Here is an 18,967-nt window from a genome sequence, read left to right as displayed (position 1 = left end):
CATTTAGAAGAGTGTCCAAGGGACGTGCTCACAGCTTGTCGTGTGTCTTGAAGCCAGCTGAAACAAGAGGAGAAAAGGTTTTAGACATTTCCGGTGGCATTTAGAGCTCTGTTCACTCAGGTTTCGTTTCCAGCTTTAGCTGTGAATCAGGCACCAGAGGGGTTACAGCTGGAGGATGGCTTCAGAGCCTCACGCTGCTCACTGTCTAGAAAATTAAATTTGAAGCCTGAAATCCAGCTCTTTGCCAGAACAGAAATGGAATGAAATTTCACTCCTTTCCAAATACAATTTCTAAAGGGAAGGTCTGGTCATCCTGGAGCTGGGCACACATGACCGGCTTGCTCCTGGCCTCTTTCCAGTCAAGAGTTGATGGGACCACTTCTCTGGGTCTTATCTGGCACTTCTCATGCATCCCTTTCTATCTGAGGAGAGCTGTAGAAGTGAGCATTTTGGATGCCATTCTAGAGGAAAGACATGGGCTCTTTGGTCTCTCAAAATTGCTGTTTGTGACCTGTAGGGCTGGAGTCTGGAGATTAACGCATGTAGTCCAGGTGGCCCTGCCATTTCTCCTGCTTCTGCCCATCGGTGCCACGCATCACCTGCTTGACTGAGCCTTCCCCTGGGCACAGGCTCATGGCGCACATTTGCTTGGTTTCTGACTGATTCCTCACCGTGATGCCAATCGACGTGCAAACTGTTCTCCATATAGTGGCCTCCTGTGGGAAAGAGCTGTTGTTTTAGGGCAGGGAGAGACAGTCGGCAGGCTGGTGACATCAGCTCAGGTCTCCTGTGTGATGCCACCTGGAGCCCACAGAGTGAAGATGCGGGGGACCGACTTGCGAGGTGCTGCAGGAGTCAGCAGGGAAGCTGAGACTGGGAACATGCACAGGTTTGCAGCATATCTGAGGCTCCAGGAATACGGGTTTCCCTCGCAGAATGGAGGTGCAGGCAGTGGGCTCTTCACGGGTATTATTTCTTTTCTGAAGCTATGTTTGTTAAGTATTTGCACCGTGATAAGATAGGCGTGTGCCTAAAAAGGATCAGACAATGAAAATAATAAGACTGGCTGGCCATGGTGGCACTCTGGAGGCCCAGGCAATTTAGTGACTTAGTGAAACCCTGTCTCAAAAATAAAAATGGGGGGGTTGTTTAACAGTGATGGAGTTCAGTGCAGAGGACCTGGTTCAACCCCCTGTAAGGAAAAAAATAAAAATAAAAGACTAGATGGGAGAAAACACATAGTTGGTGCAACATTTGAAACTATAATGGTAAGAGTCCTCATCGTGTGGTACTAATGGAGTTCAAAACACCTGATAAATCCCTAAAAATAAGTACCCCAGACACATAGGACTTCACACCGTACATACACATATAGCGCACGCGCGGTCACCCAATGGGAAGAGGCGTGTGTGAGGCAGGACAGGCAGCGCGGAGCTGAGTCCTGCATGCTGAGTGACAGGGCGGTGGTGCCCGCTGGCTGGTGCCCAGAGGGAGGTGGGTGGGCGGCCAGGCATTTGCAGCTTGTTCTGAGTTCCTTGCCCTCAGCATGGCGTTCAGCAGCTGGCCTTGCCTATTGACACAAATCACTGACCTGTGAGAACATGCATCACAAGCCAGGCAATATCCACGTTAATAGGGCACTGATGGGACTGAAGGTGATTTGCCTATCCTGCTAGTGAAGATTCTGAAATATGAAGCCCCCTTTTTAAAAAAATTGTAGTAAAAAAATAGCATAACATAAAATTTATCATCTTAAGCATATTGACACATGCTACTCTGTGTTAAGGATATTCACACTGTTGTGAAAGAAATCTCTGGAACTTTTTAATCTTGAAAAACCAGAGCTCTATACCCATAAAGCAACTCCCTCCCAGGCTTAGTTCCTAGCCATTACTAGTGTGCGTTTGTATGAGTCTGAGGTACTTTGGGGACCTCATGTAAGTGAAATCATGCACTGCTTTTTGTTTGTGACTGATTTGTTTCAGTTGGTATAATGTGTTTAGACATCATCTAGTTTGGGTTAGAAATTTATGAAACCTAAAACACTTCAAAGTGTTTTTTCACTCCAAATTTCTTTGTGCAGTGTCAAACCAGAAGTAGCAGGTGGGAGTCCTGGCTGCTCTGCTTGTGCAGTGAAATAAATAAAATTTTAAAAACCTGTGGAATTTATCTCCTTCCCTGTGATTCTGCCAGGTTGCTTTGTTTCTTCATGTCCTTGAACATAAGTTAACACTAAAAGGCCAGTGTTCCTCTGTTAAACATAAGAGTCAACTCAGGAGCTACATCAGACATCATAGGACATGTCATCTACAAAATTCTGGAGAGATGTTAAAACTCAGATCGGTGTGATTCCATTCCAGAGAGCTCAAAGATACGCTCAGCAAATCCTGCAAAAGGAATGTCGGCCCAGATTTGTGAAGACGGCCATGGCACGGCTATTTGCACACAGGTATAGCGTAGACCTGCCGCCCTTCGTGGAGAAGGTCTCCGGAGCCAGTAAGGCTGAGGACAAGTATGATCCGCCCTTTGGATTCCACACTCTCTCCAATAAAGTCCAGTCCCTCCTGGAATTACTGCCCGAGCACGACTTCCCTAAACACTTGAAAGCCAAGCACTGTCGGCGCTGTGTGGTGATCGGAAGCGGGGGAGTCCTGTACGGACTAGAGCTGGGCCAGGCCCTGAACCAGTTCGACACTGTGATAAGGTACTTTGCTCTCAAACCGGGCTTTCTCCTGCAGAATCCAGCCCAGTGTGCTGGTTTAGTGTTTCTTCAGGGAGAGGAAAGGGCCCCAGAAGCGTTTGGGGCCACTACCCTCCAGAGACTCACTATTTAAGAAGTTCAAAGAAAAACAAAAAGTGATCAGATACTCCATCCAGACTCTGCCTAAATTCTGCATATGGGCAAAAGCTTTGGGCCGGAGGTTTGGAAGGATGGGTAGAAGTGGGAGAGTCAGCAGTGGAGGAAGACTGCTGGGTAGGGGCAAGTGGGGGACGTAGACAGGGACGATGTTGGGGGCACCAGGCTTTCAGGATGGGGGTTAGGGCTGGTGGTCTTAGAAGGCAGGACTGGCCAGGACAGAAAGTCCACAGGGAGCTGGGACTCACCACGCCAGGCAGCGGCAGTCATCCTAGATTCTTTCTTATTTAGCTGTTTAAACATTGTTTTTCAGAATGAGAGTGTAGCTTTGAGTAGTGCATTTACCTGGCATGTGTGAGGCCTTGCATTCCACCCCAGCACTGAAAAAAAAAAGCTTTTCTAATTGTAAAGGTAAAGTAAATGTATTCATTATTAAAGATCAGAAAAATGTAAGGGAAAGAATAAAATTCAGCACCAAGAACCACAACCACTGCTAATTTACTGGTTTTCCACTTTTGTTCTCTATGCATACTTCTGATTGCATTTGCATTTTTGTAAGGTTTTTTTTGGGGGGGGACTGGGAGTCAAACTTGGGATCTCATGCTTGCCAGACAGGCGCTGTGCCTCTGAGCTAAATCCCTGGCCTGTAAGCTTAGTATTATGAATAGTTTCTGAAGTCATTAAATATACTTAGTATTTGTTCACATAAGAGTATTGTAAGTTATTAATGATTCTGCAGCAGGACATTTGGAATGTTTTCATTTTTCTTGGTTGTTGTGAAAATGCTTTGCATATTCTTACCCATATGTATACCTCTGATTATTTCCCTGGAGAAGTTCTTTAAAATACACTCTTGGCCTGGTGTGATAGTGCATGCTTGTAATTCCAGCACTTAGGAGACTGAGGCAGGATCACTGCAAGTTCCAGGCCAGCCTGGGCTACAAAGTGAGTGTAAGCCAGCCTGAACTGCTTAGCAAAACTCTGTCTCAAAAAAGACCAAAAGGGGAAAAAAAAAAAAAAATGTTTGTCTTGAGAGTGGGTGGATTTTTTTCAGGCTCCTGATAACTCTGTAGTAGGTTACTTGTCTCCATCATAGGGATGAGTTGGGTCCTAACCAGTTTGTCCAGCAGTAGTACATAGGTGGACTGACAGAGAGTCTGTCAGTCTGTCAGTCCAGGCTCAGAGGCCTGGATTTAGAGGGCACTGCAGTTGGGGTGCGAAGTGTGTGGGGTGATACACGGGGAGGGAGTAATGGCTGATGACAGTCAGTCTGAGAGGTACATTGAAAAAGGAGACCACAAGACTTTCTGCTGGTTTTACAGCAAGTGTCCCCAGACAGCAGGATTTCTAGCTTGGGGTCTAAGGCATTAATAGATTTGCTGTCAAATGGAGAACAGAGAAATGTCTCTGATTAGAAGACAATGATGACAAGATCCATTTTGAACATTTTGAGTGTAAAAGTGATGATGTCTTCACATATTACCTTTGTGATTTGGAATGGACTCCTGTTGCTCTGTTTCTTCATCTGTGAGATAAAAGAGAGGAGGAGCAGTCCCCCCTCCAGGGTTCCCTTGGAGACCAAATGCTTTGACAGGTGTAAAGCACTCAGAGGGGGAGCAGATTGCAGAGGAGGAGGCTCAGCTGTGCCTGCAGCCATTCCTGAAGAATGTGCAGGCAGCTGAGAGTTCAGCCAGGAGCAGAAGGAGAGTGCAAGGTGTTCTGAAGAGAGAACCAGGCATTGGGAAGTGATAAGCCCTAGGCCACAGATCAGGAGTGGAGCCCAGGGTCCATGTGGGCCGGGACTACAGGGCCGGGGAGGTCGGGTGGCAGCTGTGGCAGCTGCCTTGCGTGGGTGTTGCTGTGTGGAGCAGGAAGTGCTTTCTCATCCCTGTCCCTGGGAATAACCCGGTGACACCCACGTGTTAGCTGGCCAGTGTCATAAACAAAGGCAGGGACCAGTGGATAAAAAAGAAACGTTACTCCGAGAGTGGTAATGTCAAGGAACAAACACACTTTCTTGAGATTTCAAGAGTGTAACTGGGTGAGTGGTGCTACTTTGGGGAGAGCTCTTAAGAGTCTCTTAACACTGCCACCGCTGCGAAGCCTTCACCACAATGCCCCAAGTCTTTGCCTTAAAACTGAGTCACCCACCTGAGGCTCAGCGCCATCACCCCACCCCAGCCCCGCAACCCCTAAGGACTGCAGTTAGTATCCGCCTCGCTCTGGCTTCAGATTTTTCATTCCCATTACCTTTTTGAAATCCTAACCAGAACCACTGATTGTCTGAGCACAGTGAGATTTCCAAGGAAACTTCACTGGCACTGAGAATAGCTGAGGTGTAACATGTTTGCATTGACTTAAATGTCGGGGCAAGTCAGAGCCGCTTGCCATTCCACAGGTAGCTCTGAGCACTGCGCGTGGACAGAGCCGCATTCACCAAATACCTGGAAAGGACAGAGCCGGGTGACAAGACTGATGGGAAAGTCGGCTACCCCAACCACGTCCTAGTTCCTGGTCCTAAAGAATGGGAGAGCATGCATGGGATACTGTGGGGTGCGGTGAGAAGGCGGGTGGCTGGCTTTGTCAGTGTGTCTTTTCCCTGTTTGTTTAAATAGGTTAAACAGTGCGCCAGTGGAGGGATATTCCGAGCATGTTGGAAATAAAACTACTATAAGGATGACCTATCCAGAGGGGGCACCGCTGTCCGACGCTGAGTATTATGCGAACGACTTGTTTGTCACTGTTCTATTTAAGAGTGTTGATTTCAGTTGGCTTCAAGCAATGCTAAAACGTGAAACCCTGGTAAGCACTAGAGATTCATCCATCAAGTGTGTCTTTGTAAAATGAAGGGGTTTTTAATTATGTTTACAGACTTTTGTTTTTAAATGCACAATGGGAAGCATACTTTTTTTTTTTTTTTTTTTTGAAGAATGGAACTCAGGACCTTGCACTTGCCAGGCAGGTGCTGTGCCACTGAGCTATACCCCTGGCCCAGGAGGCACACTTTTGTGTTGTTTTTTCTGATGATAACCACCCTCATTTTAGAAATCTCTCAGAACTCTTTGCTGTGAATTAGTTTCAGAACCTTAGAGCCCTATGTAAAAATAGTGATCACTACTTAATGGGATTATCAACTTTGGTACCAAAATTCCTATTATTGAGGTTGGACACCACCTTACCCTCCAGACCTAGAATTGCATGGCTTTTGGTTAGTTGCAGAAATGAGATTTACTTTGATAAATGTAAGTAATTTTTAAGATATTCAGAAGAAAATACATCAAATCCCAAAGACCTTCTCCAAAATACTTTAGTCAGTGGTCCCTGTTGGACTAAACACACAGTGTTCCAGTGGGGCAGATGTGGAGGTGATGGCCCTCACTGGGTCAACTTCCTTCTGTTAGTCTTTGCAGTAATTGGTTACATTGCTTCACCCAATCAGCACTCAGCTCTGGAAGCGCATGTGTGCATTTGTAGGCCTGGACACCAATTAGCTGCCTGAGAAACTCCTGGGGCACACTATAGACTTTTCACATACTCTCTGTGTGATGGCAAATTGACATCTCAAAGCTTGATTCTGTACAGGTTATGGTCTTCTGGGTTTTCTACTGAGCAGACATTGTAGTAGGAAAATGAGGTACATACGCAGTGATTTATAGCCAGTTGCCTAGCAACCTTACAGGATTAGAAAATAAAGTCAATGTAGAAAGGATGCAAGGCGGCCTCCTCTGGGAGGGCACTCAATACTGAACACCCTAAATTGGATTTATTCATTGGGCAAAATAATAGCTGTAGACCTTGAAAAGTCTTCCTAGGGGCTGGGGATCTAGGTCAGCGGCATAAGCACCTGCCTTGCAAGCAGGCGGTTGTGAGTTCGATTGCTGGTACCGATAAAAATGGAAAAAAAAAAAAAAAAGAAAAGAAAAGTCTTCCTGAGGAATTTCTTCCACAAATAAACTGAGTATATAATTTCTTTCCTTGTCCAGGGCCACCTCTGTAAATTGTATCTTTCAGGGTTACTTTTTTGAGCTAAGGTGCTGGATTTCCACAGATCTTAAAGACTATGTTGCAAAATACTGGGCACAGGGCTACGTGGGGTTGTGCCCATGACCTTGATCTTATTAGCAGGGAATACTTTCTAATCCTCTGCTGAGGGGTGAATTTTATTAACTCTCCCAAATGATTGTGTGCGCTCTCTCTCCTTAGCCATTTTGGATCCGACTCTTCTTTTGGAAGCAGGTGGCTGAAAAAATCCCACTACAGCCAAAACACTTCAGGATTTTGAATCCAGTTATTATCAAAGAGACTGCCTTTGACATCCTTCAGTACTCAGAGCCTCAGTCAAGGTTCTGGGGCCGAGATAAGGTATTTTTGTCACTATTCAAAGTTAACTGTATTCTCCTTTTTCCTCCAAAGGGAGTCATGTTCAGAATTCAAGGGGGCTCAACTGTAGAGCCACAGCATCTGCAGTGAGAAAGTTAGTTATCAGTTAGACACCCCATGTGTGTTTATCCTTCTGCACCTTGGCTTCCTGGCTCCTCATGGTTTAATTCTCCCCTACCTCTGCCCTTTGGTATAGTTGGTATGTAGACACTTAGATCACGAAGATGTTAAGGTATTCTTACTCCAGGACTGCTTAACTGTAGGACAATAAAAGGCATTTTGTTGGTCTGAAAAGTTATTTACATTTTAACTCTGTGGTTTTTCTCCGATAAGACTTGATGTTTATGGTTACTTTATAAATAATGCTACTAAAGTCAGTGTACTGTGGTCTATATACTGGGATTTTTTTTTTTTTTTAAGGCAATTTCACTGTGTAGCTCGGGTGGCCTCAAACTCACTGGACTTCCTGCCTCAGCCTCCCAAGTGCTAATATTACAGGCATGCACCACCAATTTCAAAATTACCCACATAATTTTATTTTGTGGCTGTATATGTAAATCGTTATGCTTTGGGTTGTCCGGTTCTTTAGATTATTAACCTGCAATTAGCCGTGCGGCCACCAGGGGGCAGAGTGGTGATGCCTTTATTATATAATTGGCTTCCTGGTCTAAATACCATAGTTAGGCCTGTGAATTTAAAAAGAAAAAAGTTTGGTGTCAGTGGGTAGAAGAAGCTTTAGAAAAAACACCTTAAAATGCTAACGCTTAGCATAAGAACACACCTTCTTGAGGTGTTTGTTAAAATTATTCACATGTCAGACCACATTGAGAGATTCCTGACTTGTATGCAGTGGTAAGCTTTAAAATTCTGATAGGCAAAATACATGATGTATAAAATTGGATTTATGACTGCATAACATACCCAGTACCTGCAAAGCAGCAAATTCTTTTAAAATGTTTTTTTTTCTTTCTAATGTTGGTCTCTGTGTTCTTTTTCAGAACATCCCCACGATTGGCATTATTGCCGTGGTGTTAGCCACACATCTGTGTGATGAGGTCAGCTTGGCGGGTTTTGGCTACGACCTCAGTCAACCCAGAACACCTTTGCACTACTTTGACAATCTGTGCATGGCTGCTATGAACTGGCAGACGATGCACAATGTGACAACGGAGACCAAGTTCCTCCAGAAGCTGGTCAAAGAGGGCGTGGTGACAGACCTCAGCGGGGGCATCCACTGTGAATTCTGAACAAGGCAGAACTCTCCGGAAACTGCAGTGGGGACTGAGGACTGTTCTGAATCGTCTTCTGGATGTATTTCATCCTGCAAATACTTTAAAGTGCAGCTAGTATTTTTAACTTTTAATTTAAAGAAAACAAAGACAAAGTTTAGCTCTTCCCACTTTTTTTCTATTTATTTGAAGACAGCACTTGTTTTTTGCACAACATTTTATAGACTACATTTAAGAACGGAGTTGAAAAGACTTTCCCAAGAGAACCATGTGAGATGATGTTCATTTTAAGAAAATAATTTAACCAGTGAGAACTCTGTCCATGCAGCATTCACATCGAATGCCAGGTAATGAAGTGGGAGGAGAGGGGGCCTCACCCCCTCCTTTGTTGATGCCCCTGAATGCCTGATTGGCCCTTGCTGCTCTTTCTGGTGGAACCCAAGGGGGCAGTGTTTCCAGTCACTAAACCACTGGCAGCTGTAGGAGGCCTGGGGCCAGTTGGACAAGTTCAGGGTCCTCGCCTGTTAGTCCCCCCTCCACCAGAAGACTTGCAGAATCAATCAGGGAGCTGTCCTGGTAACCCCTTATCCCCAAGTGTCCTCCGAGTACTGTGAAGCTGTTCCAGGATGCAGAAGCCACAGTCTTCCCAGCAATTGCGAAGGCATTTGAATTTCTTGAGAATTTTTTTATTGCCTTTCCAAAATATTTAAGTGTTATCTAAGATGTTCCACTGTCTGTCTGAGGTGGTTTAAAAGATGAGGACAAAGCCTCGCTTTGCAGAGTCAAGGGAAATAAACCCTTTCCAGGAATAATCAGAGTTTCTGAAACACTGAAATCCAATCCCCACAGTGTTACAAATTGCTGATTTTTAAAAACCCCAGAATCTTGAATGCCCACCTGGCAGTGTGTGCCAGATAATATGCTGGTACAAGAAACAAAATAGAAAAACAACAATAAAAGCTTTGAGGAGTTTGTGGTCTGGTTAATTTGAGTGTTTGTGTATTTTATGAAAAGTTTCTAAGTCTACCTAAAACATTCTCCTTGGATGCTGCTGCTAAGTAGAGCCCTCCCTGCAGCCTCCTGAACCCAGACAGCTACAGATGTAGTTATATGGATCCACACCAGCTATATGACTTCATTTTGAAAACTGAGACTCAGGAAGATGGACCACGGTTTCCCAGGGGCTCAGACGGGGGCCTGGCTGATTCCATTCAGCCCTTGGGGGTTAACTGGAGAAGCTCACATGTTTTTAATAATAACAGCAGCAGTTGAAACTTCCTCAGAAAACTTTCTTAATGTGATAGCTGCTCTTCACTGGTACCCACAGACTCAGGTCCCTTGTCCCCAGCTCTGTCTGTCCCAACTTTCTGTTGTTTAGTGCACATCTCCCAACTTCTACCTCTTCACAAATAGTAAGTACATGCCCTAAATAAGTAAACACAGCAGAGACGTTTAGACCTTTGTTGGAGCTCCCTAGCCTATAGAGGTTGACCCAAGATCACCTTTCAAGACTTCTAACACTTTGGTATTTTTGCTGGGAATACCTACTTTGTTTCCCCCTTGCCTAGTCCGACACCTACTTTTCTGAGAACAGACTTCTCCTGCCGCCTCAGGCTGTCCTGAAGCTGGGCTGCAGTAACAGGTCCCACTGTCACCCTAACAGCATTCCACCACCCTCCTACACAGATGGAATTGCTGGTGTCGAGGCGCCTTGGGAGACTGCAGGCACCTGCTCTGCGTTCTAGGCTATTGCTGGACTTTGAGCCACAGAGAAGTTGGATGAGTTTTAGTTTGTTGGTTTTTCCTTTAGAGGCTGTACTCTCTCAGGGAACCTAAGCTGACTTTAGGAAATGCTGCTGGAACTGGGATAAATGTATCCTTATAAAATATCCGTGTATTTAGACTGAGGTGAACTGGGGTCTTATAAAACAACTTCAGTAGCCTAGCTCTTGCCTTGCTTTCCGCATGGATCCTTTTGTATCACATGCTGACTTTTTATTTCCCAAAAACATGCAAATAAGGCATTGGCGGTGTCTGCTTCCACAGATTGTAGGGGGTCCCCTCATTTGTTGGAACTGTTACTTAAAATAAGCTGCCAAACCAGTTTTTATGACTGAACTTTCCTTGTAGAATAATGACTTGGTCACTAATGGGTTGAGTGGCAAAAGTGGCCTTAGTTATAACAGATTTTTAAAAAAGCAATGGTCAGTCTAGCCTAACTTTTTCACAGCCTAACAAATCATTTTGATTTGCTATATTTTAACCCAAGCACTCTGGTCTCTTGCTACATATATGGACCACTTTTCATTGCTTGGACAAAAGTACCTGATGTGTACAACTAAAGGAAAAGAGTTTATTTGGGCTTACAGTTTTGGAGGGTTCAGTCCGTAGTCAGCTGGCTCCAAGTCAGAAATGGAATAGTGGGAGGCAGAGAAAAATCCATGGAAGCCAGGAAGCAGAACAGGAAGACCCAAAGAAATGTGCTATCTCCTTACAGCACATCAGACCATGAACTCATCTATGGATTGATCTACTGATGACTACAGTACTCCATGACTCAGTCACCTTCTGAAAGCCCCCACCTCTCAACACAGATTTTTGGGGGACCCTAAACCATAAGACTACATAAGAGGGGATTATAAAAATTGCCCTTTGAGGGGGGGGTCCCAGGACTTGAACTCAGGGCCTCATACTTGCCAAGTGAGCACTGTGCTGCTGAACTACCTCCCTGTCCCAAGACTGCCTTTTTAACTGTCTCAAGATCAGCATTATAGGAAGATTACAGGATAGCAGTTTATAATCTCCTCTTTGTTAGGTTTAAGTATACAAGGGTAGGTTACATTTTCATCCATTCTTTGGGACACATCAGTAAGTCCATTGAGACTGAGAAAGAATTTAACAGAATTCCCTTTGGGAAGAAATAAGCCATTAGGACACTTGCGCATAGCAATTAACTGTGGTCCCTTGAGCCTTCCCTTCATACAAACATGGAACAAGGAACCCTGAGTTGTTACTCACAGGACAAGTTCCCTCTTCCAGAGCACCAGCCCTGTGCGGAGGGCCAACCTGAGGAACACGCACTCAGCTATCAGATGAGAGGAACGCAGATGCCGCTCCAGCAGGGGCACTCACAAACACGTGCCGCTTCCCACCTCTGCCTTTGAGGGCACAGCTCCCAACCTTCTGATTGTTCTCTGATTTCCTGTATTCCTTGCTGTTTTTGCACAGCATGGATTTGCATTTATGAAGCAAGTTATTCCTCTGGGTTGGGTAACCAACACTAAATAGAAGACAACTAAATTGGGCAGGAGGACTATTCATTAGCACATAAACACACACATGCATCTTATTGACTAACAGTTAATGTTCTCCAAGATGAAACTGCAGTCTTAGTAGCTTAACTTTCATTATCTGAATAATTAGATTTGACTAATTCCCAACATTCAATTGCAATCCATTTAGCAAGGAACAAATACGACCATATCCAAGTGGTACAGTGGAACGAATATGCAATGTACTTTAAGTGATAACTTTTTCAAAAGCAAATTTTTAAAATTTGCAAATAAACCATGTAGGAAAGAAAAGTTTAGATTTTTCTTCCGTCTGGAAGAGGTGAGATATCAAGTCTCATACTGTACCAGGCTACCATCCACAACTTGGCAGTGGTTATAGCCTTTGTAGAGCTGCAAATGTCAAAGAAATGAATTTCCAGAAAACATCAAGAGACTGACTACTCAGTAGATACTCCCCAGCAGTTATTCTAATAGCTGTACAAAAGCCCCCTAATCTGTTAGGGTTGCAACCCAAGACCCCAGCAGAGGTCTGAAATCATTTAAGAGTAATAATCCCTATATATACACGTTTTTCCTGTACCTACAATACAATAAAGTTTAATTTATAAACTAGACACTAAAACTTAATAATTCTGACAGTACACTGTGATAAAACATTTAAAATATATAAATGGTTTAATTTCTGGAATTTTCCATTTCATGTTTTCCAACCACGATGGATCACAGGCAGTGAGTGTGGATGAGGAAGACATTGCTGTGGGCTAAAAACCTGGAAGTTCTACAGGAACAATGCATTTCCACTCTGCCCTGTCTTACCAGGCTTACGCTTCACTTAGGAAGAAAGTTCCAGGAAAGCTGACATTAGTGACAAGTTCATTTAAGATGTTAGATCCACGATAAGAAAGCTTAAATTTTTACAGCTTAAATTGCCAGGCAGTAAGTAGCGTGGCAGGGCTAGATGAGCATGTGTGACGAGGGCCTGGTAAGGCTGATCGAGAACAGCAGGCAAAGGAAAAAGTGGTTTTGTTATAATCACCCATGATTACTCATCAGATATCAGACTGCCCACTGAATTGAGAAAAAACTGTCAGCCCTGAGGAGATGATTAAGTTACAAACTCTTGGTTGGCAGCTTTACCCTTCACCCCATCTACAGCACTGTAACAAGGCCTCGCCTTGTCAAAATGTTTTGATTTTATGTCTCCAATGGAATTTATAGAAGGACTGAGATCAAACATAATGAATCTTGAACCTAGATTCTCTATTGAAGGAGACCTTTATGCTAAGAGTAACAGATGCAATCACTTTTTCTGTATGTGATTTTCCTAGTTAAATGATATTCTTATTAAAGAATATGCCAAAAACTACACATTTAAAGCTGTACACATATTGATACATTTTGGAAAACTGACTTACTGCTGAAGTTCATAAAATGGGTGTGCGGCCCTCCTAATGCTCGACAGACCTGCCCCAAGTGGCCTCTCTGTTCCTAGGAGTGCAACATAGCTTCTGGTCTGGGGGTGGGAAAATAAAATAAAATAAAATGGGTGTGCAACCCCCCCTTACCTGAGCATTCCCAGGTGGACCAGAGTATAAGTCAGAGTTTTGGACTTTAACAGGGAAACTCCTGAATAAGAACCTCTGTTCTACGAGCCATTGTAATGAGTTTATTATATGGGATCTGGAAACCAACAGAATATACCTTCATTGAATTACATGTTGGTCGGCTTTTTTTTTTTTTTTTTCTTTTTTGCTGCCACCCATGGCTTTTTAAAAATTTTTTTTAAAAAATGGTAATTACAGGGCCTGGGGGTTTAGCTCAGCGGCATAAGCGCCTGCCTTGCAAGCAGGCAGTCGTGAGTTCGATCCCTGGTACTGATAAAAAGGAAAAAGACAAAAAATAAATAAATAAATAAATAAATAAAAATGGTAATTACTGGGCCAGGGATATAGCTCAGCAGCACAGCACCTGCCTGGTAAGCTCAAGGTCCAGAGCTTGATTCCTAGTACCAAAAAAAAATGGTAATAACTAAAGATCTGATGATTTTTAATTATGCATCACTCTTTTTAAAGTGTGATGAACAAGTCTTCTACTTTTTTTTTTTTTTTTTTTTTTTTGGTACCAGGGATTGAACTAAAGACCTCACGCTTGCCAGGCAGGCACTTATGCTGTTGAGCTAAATCCCTGATCTGAACAAAAGTCTCTTAAGACTGGGTTTCATTGTGCAGCTGTCTGGTCCCCCTGTATGATCTTCAGGATGAGGAATAAGTAAGTTCAAAATCACACACACACACGAAGTTCAGTTCATTCAAGCTGCTATAACAGGTAACAGAGGCTAGCTGGCTTATAAACAACAGAAATTTATTTCTCCCTCTTCTGGAGACTGAGAAGTTCAAGATCAAGGACTGGCAGACTGGGTGTCTGGTAAGGACCCACTCCATGGCTGTCTTTTTGCTGTATTCTCATGTGGTGGCAGGGACATAGGCAACAGGGAGCATGTCACGTGCACGCACACACACGTGAAACTAGGTTCTAACCTAAAGCAAGAGTCTTGGACTCAGTCAAGTGGAATGTTTTATCAGTGGCCTTTTCCTCTCTGTCTTGTGCCTGTGGCTTTTGTCTGCATACTTATCATCTCTTCAAGAACATCATGAGTGCTGCGATCCCAGGGGCCAGCTAAGGATTGGTCAAAAGGTTCAAGGTCTTTGTCCCCTTGCTAAACTTCCCAGCTCTGCCACGGTGGCCACTGTTCATCTCATGATAGGAGAGGAATGGAGAAACCAACTGGCCCGGCCCCTTGCTTCCAGACAAATACTGCTTTTTGGGTCCAAGCACATTAACTTGGTGTTGCTCATCTGGAACAGGAGCCAGCAAGCCAACCAAAAGGCCCTGATTTTGCCTTTGGACGTACGCTCACCATAGCCATTGTTTATGTATTTGTTCTTCATGATCTATGTTTTTATCCCAAGACATTTGGAGTCACCGTTACTGGTGTCTTGAACACTTCTATCTCGGCCTAAAGCAGACTGTCTCCAGAATTTTCCCCAGACCTCTGCACGGACAGCCAGTCCTGTCCTTCTTTTCCTCTCCTTTCTCCTGACCCCATTCACTTCCTGTCCTGTACGTGGGCTCAGCTTTCCCCCAATAGAAAGGACGCTCACTCTTCAGGAGGACAGGAGGTTTCAATAATGGTTCTGAGATTATGAAGGTCACCACAGCCTTGTTCTTTTTTATTGGAGTCACTCCTTCTTGCAGAAATGAAGGGTCATCCTTATCACCCAAGCAAATAATCCTGAAAAAAAGAAGGCCAAATTTTATATATTACTTAACTCTGAAACAGGAAATAAAAAGAAGAAACATGTTTAGGTCATCTTTTCATTCCCATGGCTTTTCTGACAATTTCTATCAGAATAAAGAGATCGGCAACCTCCTTTGGGTAACAAACTTGCATTCCAAGAGCCAACAGCTGTCCCCAGGACACCTTGGGAAAATGCAGACCCCCTGTCAAGAGGACACAACGTGCTGCAAGAGAGAAGGAGCCAGAGAAGTATTTTGAAGCCACAACCCAAAGTTGGGTGTCCAAGGAGTAGCACACTGGCTACTTGTCCCCCATCAGGTCATGGGTCCCTGTGTGTTACCATCATCTGGCTCGGGGTCTGCAGAGGACAAGACAGAGGCCCTGTGAGACCATCTACTGTGGGCAGACGCCACACTTCCCAAAACTGAGAAATGAAATCAGCGCAGGGATGGCTTTACTTTCTACACACTAAACATACCGAGTCCTGGAATATGGGCCCTTCTGCAGGAGCTCAGTTCTGCAGTTCTGGCAGGGCGTTCTGTTCTGAACATCACTTGTGCAAACTCTGCCCACAGCTCTAGACAAACACTCTTTGTTGTATCTTAGATACTGCTAAGCCCAGCTCCCGGCGCTTTGACCCTAAGACAGTGCTAGCTCCTCCCTGCTCCTCCAGTACGGCCACCATTACTTATTTGTTTGTTTGTTTTTGTGGTATTGAGGATCAAATCCAGGGGCACTCCACCGCTGAGCCCTTTTCTATTTTATCATGGGATAGGCTCTTGCTAAATTGTCCAAAGGGGTCTTGAATTTGCAATCCTCCTGCCTCGGCCTCCCAAAGTATTGGAATTACAGGTGTACACCAATGTCCCCAGCTTGTAAGGCCAATTTGAATCCTGACGCCTTCAGAAAGTCCCAGCTAGAGCCTGATGACAGGCTGCAAATGATATGGGCAGAAAAATGATGGATTCCAAAAAATTTTAAAAACCGTTTTATTAGCTGAGCTCAGCGACAACACTGTCCCAAATGGCAGGCAGGAAAGTGTGTGAGCCAGGGGCTGCAGGGAGTTGTAAAGTAGCAAGCCGCAAGGGGCGGGGTCAGGGTCTTAGGATCAGTTTGTCCCCATAAAAGAAACCAGGGAGGCGGAACAAACAGTTACAGAAACCAGGCAGGCAGGGAGCGGTTACAAGGGGTGTTTGTTACAAGGTTGCAACTTAACTGGCAATTAAACAAGTTTTACAGGAAGATAACAAGTTATAATAAGTACAGCACATTTGGGGTTTTTGAGCTTATAACAGAAAACAAATGGACTCCAGCTGGGCCTGGTGGCACACACTTGTAATCCCAACACTCAAGAGACTGAGGCAGGATTATGGCAAGTTCCAGGCCAGTCTGGGCTACATAGTGAGATCCTATCTCAAAAGAAAAGAAAGAAAAATAAAGAACTGCAGTTACATCGTCCTGGAGTTTCAGAATACAGGGGAAAGAAGCCTAGCAAACTTGACAAAATTAGATGTTAGGATGGCAGAGAACGGAGGGGGAAACTAAGGAAGACCTGCCAGCCACTATTCCAGATGCTTCTTTGGAAGGGGGGGGGGGGACAGGCGCAGGGGCCAGGAGCCAGCTCTATCCCTGCCTCCTCGCTCCTGCATGGTTGGGACCAGGCACAATCCTTCGGTTTCTGTTAAATAAGGCTTCAGTAGGCCCTCAGTTCACATTTTCTTTTCAATGAAAAGCAGAAAAGCCGAGTGGCTGTCAGACGGTCCGCAGCGCCACCTGCTGTGAAGAAGCTGTGTGTGCAGCTCTCTGGCCTGCCGCTCTGCAGGGCGCAGCCCGCTGACACCACAGCCTGGCCAGCAGGTGGGGCTGGGGCTTCTCTCCTCCTGCACCAGCCGGAGCTGCTCCTTCTCAGCCCACTGCTCCTTGGGCTCCTCCCCGCGATGTCTCTGACCTTAATCCTTTCTTTTCTCCCGCTCCCTATGAGCATTTCCTGGGAGAGCCATACCCCTGATAAGGCCTTTTCTTATTCTTACACCCCGATCTGTAGTGAGGCTTCCCGTTAAGTCTCCAGAGCCTCCGCCAGCATGTCCACTTCCTTCGGGATGTTGCCTCCTTCGTGCTCACCAAGCTGCCGGAACCCTTCCAATGAAGACCTCCATTTCCTCATCCAGATAAACGGCACCTGGGAAGAGTCCACAGCTAACAGGATTTCACTGAAGAGTGAAACACTAAATGCTTTTTTTCCGAAGTTCAGAAACAAGACAAGGACATCTGTTCCTACCACAACGAGTCAGCATAGTACTAGAGTCTGGCCAGGGCAACTAGGCAAGAAAATAACAAGAAAAGCCAACCCAATTGGGAAGGGAATGTAATGGTCCCATTCTCAGTTAACTCGATCTCGTACGTTGAAAATACTGAGGAATCCACTAAAAATTATTAAGCTAATAAAAATTCAGGTTTGCAGGATACAAGGTCAATGTACAAAAATCAATTATATTTCTAAACAGTAGAAATGTAATTTTGGTTGCTGTGAACAAACTAAAATGAAATTGAGGCACTGTTCCATTTGCAATAACGTCAAGATAAATACAATAGTTTAAAATGTTTAACAAAAGAAGTACAAAATTTATACTCAAAATTATAAAATATTGTTGAAACTTAAAAAGACAAACAGGACTTTCTCATGCTCATAGATCAAAAAACGATATTACGATGATGGTAATCCAAAATTGATCTATAAACTCAGTGTAATTCCTATAAAAATTCTGACTGCCTGTTTGCAATAATGGACAAGCTCCTCAAAAAATACATCTGGAAATACAAGAAAATCCCATTAGCCAGAGCAATCTTGAAAAAGAAAATTCCAGCTGGGGATTTACTTCAGCAGCGTAAGCGTCTGCCTGGCAAGTGCAAGGCTGTGAGTTCAATCCCCAGTACCAAAAAAAAAAGAAAGAAAAATCCAGTAGAGGATTCACCTTTCCCAATTTAAAAGCTTTGCTGGCCAAAGAATGAATATATATACACCAAGCAATAGGGCTGCAACGGGTCCCACCCCACCCCACCTCCCCGTGTGAAACAGCACAGCGCCTGCCCAACACGGCGCCAGGCCCTGCAGCCACAGCTGTCCCTCCTATACTGACCTCCGCATTCTTCTTCCAACCCAAAACTGTTTTTGAGCACTCACCAGCATTCTGCCAATCAACCGTCAATACGTCATTCTGCCCGCCCCTTCAAATGCCACCCCCCAATAAAAACCCTCCACTGCTTAGTTTGCCTCCCAGGCATTCTGCATTTTTCTGTGTCCTTCCGAGAGCCTGCAAAAAGACGTTTTTCTTTTTTCCTGCTTTGTTTCTCTGCCGCATCAATAATTAGCACCTATCAGGCTGAGAGTCTGAAAGTAAACCTACTCACGTGTGGCCAATGAAATTTCAGCAGGCTCCAAGTGCACCCAGTGAGATAGTTCCTTAGCACATGGCGCAGGGACAGTTGGGTTTCCACAAGTAAAAGGACCAAGACAGGTATCGATCTGATGCTTAAAAAACTAACAAAAACAAACTCAAAATGGGTCAATGACCTATACAAAAGTTAAGACCATAAAACTCACAGGAAAAAGCTTCCTAGCAAATCATGACCTTGGATTTGGTTTTGTGTCCTTAGATATGACCTTAAGAGCCTAAGCAACAAAAGGAAAAAATAGAGAAATTTGCCCTCATAATTTAAACCTTCTGTGCTTCAAAGGATGCCATCAAAAAAGTAAAAAGACATTTCATAGAACCAGAGACATTTTTTTTTACAAATTATGTATTTGATAAAGAATTTGTACTGGGAATATATACAGAACAATTACAATTTTTCAATAATAAAAAGAAAAATAGCTTAATTTAAGAATAGTCAAAGGGCCCGCCTGGAAAGC

General features: G+C 44.3%; 1 protein-coding gene, 1 long non-coding RNA gene and 1 other non-coding gene across 7 annotated transcripts in view; 2 read left to right on the top strand and 1 right to left on the bottom strand.

The window, feature by feature from the left end:
- St3gal5 (ST3 beta-galactoside alpha-2,3-sialyltransferase 5) overlaps positions 1-9,452 on the top strand; it is a 40,775-nt gene extending 31,323 nt beyond the window's left edge. For 3 of the 4 annotated variants that reach the window (XM_003468893.5, XM_063229664.1, XM_063229663.1), the window contains exons 4-7: positions 2,361-2,704; positions 5,473-5,659; positions 7,061-7,219; positions 8,236-9,452. In XM_003468893.5, the coding sequence (XP_003468941.1) occupies positions 2,361-2,704; positions 5,473-5,659; positions 7,061-7,219; positions 8,236-8,484 (939 nt within the window). In that variant the 3' untranslated portion in view covers positions 8,485-9,452. The remainder of the gene's footprint in view (positions 1-2,360; positions 2,705-5,472; positions 5,660-7,060; positions 7,220-8,235) is intronic. The other variant, XM_063229665.1, reaches the window with a different exon arrangement.
- A 3,686-nt stretch (positions 9,453-13,138) lies between these two features.
- LOC111756584 (small nucleolar RNA SNORA64/SNORA10 family) lies at positions 13,139-13,264 on the top strand. Its single transcript, XR_002791011.1, has one exon. It is a non-coding gene; the product is annotated as a small nucleolar RNA SNORA64/SNORA10 family (small nucleolar RNA).
- Positions 13,265-14,099: 835 nt separating this feature from the next.
- LOC134471499 (uncharacterized) lies at positions 14,100-17,509 on the bottom strand. 2 transcript variants are annotated; one of them, XR_010040949.1, is made up of 2 exons: positions 17,060-17,509; positions 14,100-15,051 (listed from the first exon to the last, which is right to left on the bottom strand). It is a non-coding gene; the product is annotated as an uncharacterized LOC134471499 (long non-coding RNA). The 2 variants fall into 2 exon arrangements; XR_010040948.1 differs by having other exon boundaries at positions 17,088-17,509.
- Positions 17,510-18,967: the final 1,458 nt, after the last annotated feature.

This window comes from Cavia porcellus, unplaced genomic scaffold, assembly GCF_034190915.1.
Source record: "Cavia porcellus strain 051 isolate PalLab524CR breed Dunkin Hartley unplaced genomic scaffold, mCavPor4.1 scaffold_18, whole genome shotgun sequence".
Lineage (NCBI taxonomy): Eukaryota > Metazoa > Chordata > Mammalia > Rodentia > Caviidae > Cavia > Cavia porcellus.
This window is presented reverse-complemented; position numbering and strand designations above follow the sequence as displayed.